Source organism: Hyla sarda, unplaced genomic scaffold (assembly GCF_029499605.1).
Source record: "Hyla sarda isolate aHylSar1 unplaced genomic scaffold, aHylSar1.hap1 scaffold_835, whole genome shotgun sequence".
In the NCBI taxonomy this organism is placed as follows: Eukaryota; Metazoa; Chordata; class Amphibia; order Anura; family Hylidae; genus Hyla; species Hyla sarda.
The window spans coordinates 110968-118630 of record NW_026610862.1 but is presented as its reverse complement, the minus strand read 5'-3'; the positions used below and the strand labels follow the sequence as shown (position 1 = coordinate 118630).

The window sequence follows — 7663 nt, the reverse complement described above, 5'->3', positions numbered from 1 at the left end:
TGTTGTGCGCTGTTTGCACTTTATAGGGTCAGTATGGGTTAATGCTTCTTGTGGACTGTTTGCACTTTATAGGGTCAGTATGGGTTAATGCTTCTTGTGGACTGTTCGCACTTTATAGGGTCAGTATGGGTTAATGCTTCTTGTGCGCTGTTTGCACTTTATAGGGTCAGTATGGGTTAATGCTTCTTGTGCGCTGTTCGCACTTTATAGGGTCAGTATGGGTTAATGCTTCTTGTGCGCTGTTCGCACTTTATAGGGTCACTATGGGTTAATGCTTCTTGTGTGGTGCTCGCACTTTATAGGGTCAGTATGGGTTAATGCTTCTTGTGCGCTGTTTGCACTTTATAGGGTCAGTATGGGTTAATGCTTCTTGTGGACTGTTCGCACTTTATAGGGTCAGTATGGGTTAATGCTTCTTGTGCGCTGTTTGCACTTTATAGGGTCAGTATGGGTTAATGCTTCTTGTGTGCTGTTTGCACTTTATAGGGTCAGTATGGGTTAATACTTCTTGTGGACTGTTCGCACTTTATAGGGTCAGTATGGGTTAATGCTTCTTGTACGCTGTTTGCACTTTATAGGGTCAGTATGGGTTAATGCTTGTTGTGCGCTGTTTGCACTTTATAGGGTCAGTATGGGTTAATGCTTCTTGTGGACTGTTTGCACTTTATAGGGTCAGTATGGGTTAATGCTTCTTGTGGACTGTTCGCACTTTATAGGGTCAGTATGGGTTAATGCTTCTTGTGCGCTGTTTGCACTTTATAGGGTCAGTATGGGTTAATGCTTCTTGTGCGCTGTTCGCACTTTATAGGGTCAGTATGGGTTAATGCTTCTTGTGCGCTGCTCACACCTTCATAGGGTCAGTATGGGTTAATGTTTCTTGTGGACTGTTCGCTCTTTATAGGGTCAGTATGGGTTAATGCTTCTTGTGCGCTGTTTGCACTTTATAGGGTCAGTATGGGTTAATGCTTCTTGTGCGCTGTTTGCACTTTATAGGGTCAGTATGGGTTAATGCTTGTTGTGCGCTGTTTGCACTTTATAGGGTCAGTATGGGTTAATGCTTCTTGTGGACTGTTTGCACTTTATAGGGTCAGTATGGGTTAATGCTTCTTGTGCGCTGTTTGCACTTTATAGGGTCAGTATGGGTTAATGCTTCTTGTGCGCTGTTCGCACTTTATAGGGTCAGTATGGGTTAATGCTTCTTGTGCGCTGTTTGCACTTTATAGGGTCAGTATGGGTTAATGCTTCTTGTGTGCTGTTTGCACTTTATAGGGTCAGTATGGGTTAATGCTTCTTGTGGACTGTTTGCACTTTATAGGGTCAGTATGGGTTAATGTTTCTTGTGGACTGTTCGCTCTTTATAGGGTCAGTATGGGTTAATGCTTCTTGTGCGCTGTTCGCACTTTATAGGGTCAGTATGGGTTAATGCTTCTTGTGGACTGTTTGCACTTTATAGGGTCAGTATGGGTTAATGCTTGTTGTGCGCTGTTTGCACTTTATAGGGTCAGTATGGGTTAATACTTCTTGTGCGCTGTTTGCACTTTATAGGGTCACTATGGGTTAATGTTTCTTGTGGACTGTTCGCACTTTATAGGGTCAGTATGGGTTAATGTTTCTTGTGGACTGTTCGCACTTTATAGGGTCAGTATGGGTTAATGTTTCTTGTGGACTGTTCGCACTTTATAGGGTCAGTATGGGTTAATACTTCTTGTGCGCTGATTGCAATTTATAGGGTCAGTATGGGTTAATGTTTCTTGTGGACTGTTCGCACTTTATAGGGTCAGTATGGGTTAATGCTTCTTGTGGACTGTTTGCACTTTATAGGGTCAGTATGGGTTAATGCTTCTTGTGCGCTGTTTGCACTTTATAGGGTCAATATGGGTTAATGCTTCTTGTGCGCTGTTCGCACTTTATAGGGTCAGTATGGGTTAATGCTTGTGCGCTGTTTGCACTTTATAGGGTCACTATGGGTTAATGCTTGTGCTCTGCTCGCACTTTATAGGGTCACTATGGGTTAATGCTTCTTGTGCGCTGTTCGCACTTTATAGGGTCAGTATGGGTTAATGCTTCTTGTGCGCTGTTTGCACTTTATAGGGTTACTATGGGTTAATGCTTGTGCGCTGCTCGCACTTTATACGGTTGGGCTCAGATTCTCCTGTGGTTCAGAGTATTTTAAGGTGAACGCTGTAAACCATTAATGCCGGGGGCCTCTTGGCACAGATAGCGGATTCACATGGCCGATTGAGACGTAGATAAGAAGTTTGCACAATGTTCTGTTCTGGGTTGATACTTATATAAATCTCAGCAGCTGTATTAACTCTGTCATTGCCTGCACATCACATGGGTCCCAGATATTGTGACTGGTATAAATATGTATATTTCCTTCTTGCTCTGCCACGTGGTCACCACACATATGTATATATATTCTTTATACTTAGTATAACACTGTGGGTTGGTTGGTGTTTAGAGGGGAGCAGTATCTCAACATATTGAATTCTCTATGGACTTGAGTATGAAGAGTATAGAACAGGTATTCGCCATAGTCCAGAGAAAAGATAGTTCCCAAGGCCTACTCTTGGTTGGGATCAGATCTGGTTCCTGCAGGGATCTATGGTAATTGTGCAGAGTACGAGCTTTACCCCGACGTGAATGGACCTCTGGTTGGGTTAAGACCACCAACTGGATAGATTTCTTTTACTACAAGGACTCTGAACACCTCAGGAACTTTTTTTTTTTTTTTTACATCTATGACTTTGAAGAGGTAAATTCTGATTCTGCACCCCACGTACAACCTGTTACTGTATTTTATCTGTTGGAACTGAAAAGTGTTCGAGGACCGTGCCTCCATTTATGGGGAAGAGCAAGGTTACCCGTTGCACTGCACTGCTCTCTGGCTTCCGGTGAGAAGGCCACTAGCTGCCCCCCCATCATGGGCATTTTCCCATACCACCATCCAGGTACTGTGCCCCGTATGGCTGTAACTTCTCCAGGGTCCAATCCCCACCCCAGAAACTGTAAGTACAAGTCTACCCTCATGTGGGACCACAAGTTCCAGCTGTCCCAGGAATTTTATCTAGTCTCCTACTGATGTGCTTCACCCCATCCCACCTAGAGGGTGACAAAGCGTCCTTCCACAATCTGAAGGGTTCTTAGAGCTATTTTGTTTTCTCCAGGATAAGCTGATAACCAGAAGATTTCATGTCCCCCTCATATTGTATATAAAACCTCTAAGGTCTATGGTGTCCCAAATGCCCTCAGTTTGGTTATTAAGGAGGCTGCGTGCTGGTCATAATGTAGTCAACAAATGTAATGTCCTTCATGCAGGGATAGAGGAGGTGAACATGATGCCCTCCCCAAGGATCCTGAAGAGCCATCTCCCTGTGCACCTGGTGCCGCCATCTTTCTGGAGACATCACTGCAAGGTTTGGACTCTTCTTGTATTTTTTAGGTGACTGGTCAAGCAGGGCAGAAATGTTTTCATGTTTTTCTCTCAAGGTGATTTATGTGGCACGTAACCCCCGAGATACAGTCACCTCCTACTACTACTTCGACCAGATGTTGCTGTTCCATCCTGACCCAAACCCATGGGAAGGCTACCTGGAGCGATTTATGAGGGGCGATGGTAAGAGGGGGGTGGTGGGGGGGGGGTCTCTTCTGGCCACAAAGATGCAGCAGACAATGGCACTTGTCACATGTAATGGTTTAAGGTCACAGTCAGATATGAAATGTTAGTTACTTTCCATGAAAAGATGCAATTTTGTGCAGCTATAGCCAATCCAGTGAGACCTGTCTTTGTCTCCGTATTTCCCCCTGGAGGTTGGACCCATGTAACCACAGTCTGATTCTTTTGTTGTTCTGCAGTCGGCTGGGGCTCCTGGTACGATCATGTGAAAGGATTCTGGGAGATGAAGGAAAAGCTGAATGTTTTATATATATATTTTGAGGATCTGAAGAAGGTAAGACGATGATGCCAATTATTAAGAGTAAATAATCCTTTTTACCATTAGTTGCCGAAAAATGTATTCAAATGTAAAAACCAATATGGCAGCACTTCCGGTTGTCACTCCTGTAAAAATTACTTTATAAAGGAAGTTTATATCCCATGTATAAGACCACTGCAGCCGTACAATGTGTGTGTGTGTGTGTGTGGGGGGGGGGGTGAATGACCCACGTGCCGAAGAAGATCGCTGACAATATTCCCAATGCTCTGGCTTGATGGACTCTAAAAACCTTTATAAATGGTCTTTACTGATAATATAATAATGCCCTTGTTCAGTGGCCAACAGAAGTGCCAGGCACAATGCCCCTATGGGTACCAGCCAGTTGCCTCTTGCACTGATCCGCTGGCCCAATATGTCTTGTCGCCTTTTGCACATGGATGTAAAATAACATTATTCTGCTTCTCCTGCAGACTCCTTTACAAGAGATCCAGAAGGTGGCAAATTTCCTAGGGAAAAATCTTCCAGATGAAACTCTTGGCAGAATTGTACGACTCAGCTCCTTCGAAAACATGAGAGCCAACCCGATGGCCAACTATTCTGACTTCCCCAGGGAGATTCTTGACCAATCAAAGGCAGGATTCATGAGGAAAGGTGAGATCAGCCTCATCCACTACCAGCCTGACCCCAGTCATGATCCTACAGTGCACTAACGCTCTAAGGAGGATGCAAACATGCACCAATAAAACGTACCCTAAAAAACCTGCCTGGTCTTGCCGACAAGGTGATGTTAGAGCTGTTAGTGAGCCCCCATGACCCCCTTAATGGTGCACAGCAATTTCTCATTCTTTACATTTCAGGGGGGCGGGACCAAGGCTAAGCTGTTTGCCAGTAGTACACAGTTAGTTACTTCTTCCCTTACCTCTTGGGCCATTCACAGCACGTGCACCTCTGTACAATATCATGACATAGTGCTGAAGAAAGTGCACTACACACAGCCTGGCACTGGACTGGGGATGATTTACAATACAACAGATTGCAGGTGGGGGAAGGGATTACCAATGCACTGGGTTTTTTAAGGTGCTACATGAGAAAAAAGGAAAGAAGCAGCACAGCAAGGAAGGGGTTACAGGGGTGGAAAGACATGAGGGGGAAGCTTTGATTTACCTTTCAGACACAGTGAGAATGGAGCAGGTAGACAGGCTCACAGAATTAATCTATATAGTCTAGGCTCACTTCTGCACTCAGCACATGTTAAGCCCCACCCCCACTTTCTAAATTCTCTCCTGGCCTCTCTGCTGCTAGACACAGAATTCCCATAGCAACAGGCAGTGGACAGCAGATTGCGGGGAAAGTAAGGCACCAAGACTGCTGTTCCTCTGGGGTAAGGAGTCATTTTTCTTTGTCTGTACCCCATAATTGTAAGCGCTCCGGAATCTGTAGGCGCTATATAAATAAATAAATAATACATTTTTGGTAAATTAAGTCACATGGTGGAAGGTGACAGAAAAGACACTGACCATTTCAGCCTTATGACTCCTTTATGTATCCTGTTAACCTGCTGGTAGGTCTATCATTGCATTCTTTGTCTCATTCTATTGCTTATATAGCACCACCATACTCCACAATGCTGTACAGAGATTGTCGCCATAGACATTAGTACTCGTCCTCTGGGGATTTCATGATGTTATCAGTGGATCTTGGAGTCATTACAGTGGGGGATTTTACGAGGGGCTTCTCTGACCATCGATCCTTCAGACACTAATACCTTGTCTTCTGTGTGACAGGGAAGGTTGGAGACTGGAAGACGCTGTTCACTATCCGGCAGAACGAACTATTTGAGGAGGACTACAAGAGACAGATGGGCGGCTGCTCGCTCACATTCCAGGACCCAATGTGAAGTCTGTAGCCCTCGAGGGCCAAATAATCTTATTAACCTCATTATTGTCAGAAGAAATAAAAGTTTTGCCTTTGTAACTTGTCTAGTCCTAACTGTATGTCCACAAAGGGAATGTGTCCCCTAGAGGATTTATTGCTGACTTTTAACTAACCTGTTTCTACTCTTTCAATGTAATGCTTTAAATTAAATATTTTGTACATTCTCATGGGGCAGCCATATAGCCTGAGCTTTCTGCACAGCATTTAGAGAGATGCTTTACAGCATGCTTTATGAACATAGGAAACAACAGACTGAAGCTGACACTATTGATTTCTATGGGAGAGAGTTGTGGACATGCTTTGTGACCTGTACATCACCCATTGTGAATGTTCTGATTCCATTTTATCTATATACAAATGTCACCTATTGTGAATTACCTGATCCTAACTTCTCCATATACTGATGTCATCTATTGTAAATGACCTAATCCCATCTTATCTATATACTGGTGTCACCTATTGTGAATAGTCTGAGATCATCCTATCTATAGTAAGGTGTCACCTATTTTAAATGATCTAATCCTATTTTATCTATCTACCATTGTCACCTATTGTAAATGACCTAATCCCATATTATCTATATATCAGTGTCAACTGTTATGAATGGTCTGATCTCATCCTAACTATATACTAGTTCCATTATTGTGAATGGTCTGATCAAATCTTCTCTATATAGTGGTGTCATCTATTAAACATTACTTGATCATAGCCTAGCACATCATCTTTCACACATTGGGGGGGGGGGGGGGGGGCTGTGTATGACACCAATGGATCCGGTCACTGGTGGAGAAGAAAGGTCTCCTGGTCTGAGGCCTAGCCCTAGCACATCATCTGTCACACATGGAGGGGGGATATGTATGACACCAATGGATCCGGTCACTGGTCGTTATTATGATGTGACTGCAGGTAGAAGGATGATGGGAAAAGTATGAAAGGTCTCCGGGTCTGAAAATGCACCTAAAAAAATGCAATGCGGGAACAGAGTCTTTCAGTGCTTCCTGCGCGCTCTTCCCTGCTGTGATAGATCATGCTGTTGTGGACAAGGCCGAATTAATCAGTGAAGTCCAGCACCCTCCTGCAATTCACTACAGAATGTACTATCCTTTTGAGAAAACGCCCTATATGTACTAAAACAAAATAATTTTTAGTTTTTTTATATAGCAGGTTTTTTTACTTGTGTTTTTTTATATTTTATTTACAAGCTTAGTGGTGGGATTGTTTGATAGGCTGTATCCATTACTAACCGTAGTACTACCTGAGTACCTCCTGTCACTGGGGTACTGGAAAGAGCTAGGTACAATAAGGCTGGGGAATCAAAACATGTTTTTGCTTTCTTACTTAATAAATAAATCCGTTAGGGTTATACACAACTGGACAGAGGGCCACAATGGGTGCTTTTCCAGTGGCCCCAGCACTTCCCCTGACTGCTATTAAACCCCTTGTCATAACCTCAGCTCTGTCTCCTGCCATCAGCCTAGAAAATTCCAGAGACAATGTCATTGCCGTGGGGGGGGGGGGGGGGGTAGAAGTCATGTTGGGCATTCCCTGATGTGCACTTAGGATGGGGCTCTAACAGGTAATACTCACCTCTGACTCCAGAGGGCGATACAGTGCACAGAATATTCCAGAACAAGCGCAACAATCATTTATTACCAGCAAACACCCTACAGACTGAAGCTTCTACACCAACCCCCAACTGCTGACCGGTCACGGAGTGTCAGAAGCATCTGAACAATAATATAACACCTGAACAGCATCAGCAGATGCGAACATGACCAGAGCTGCCTGCC

General features: G+C 44.0%; 1 protein-coding gene across 1 annotated transcript; it reads left to right on the top strand.

The window, feature by feature from the left end:
• Positions 1-3230: 3230 nt before the first annotated feature.
• LOC130347373 (sulfotransferase 1C4-like) lies at positions 3231-6588 on the top strand. Its single transcript, XM_056554649.1, has 5 exons — positions 3231-3419; positions 3493-3619; positions 3859-3953; positions 4409-4589; positions 5723-6588. Exons 1-5 carry the CDS (start codon positions 3234-3236, stop codon positions 5833-5835), a joined length of 702 nt encoding a protein of 233 aa, XP_056410624.1. The 5' UTR covers positions 3231-3233; the 3' UTR covers positions 5836-6588.
• Positions 6589-7663: the final 1075 nt, after the last annotated feature.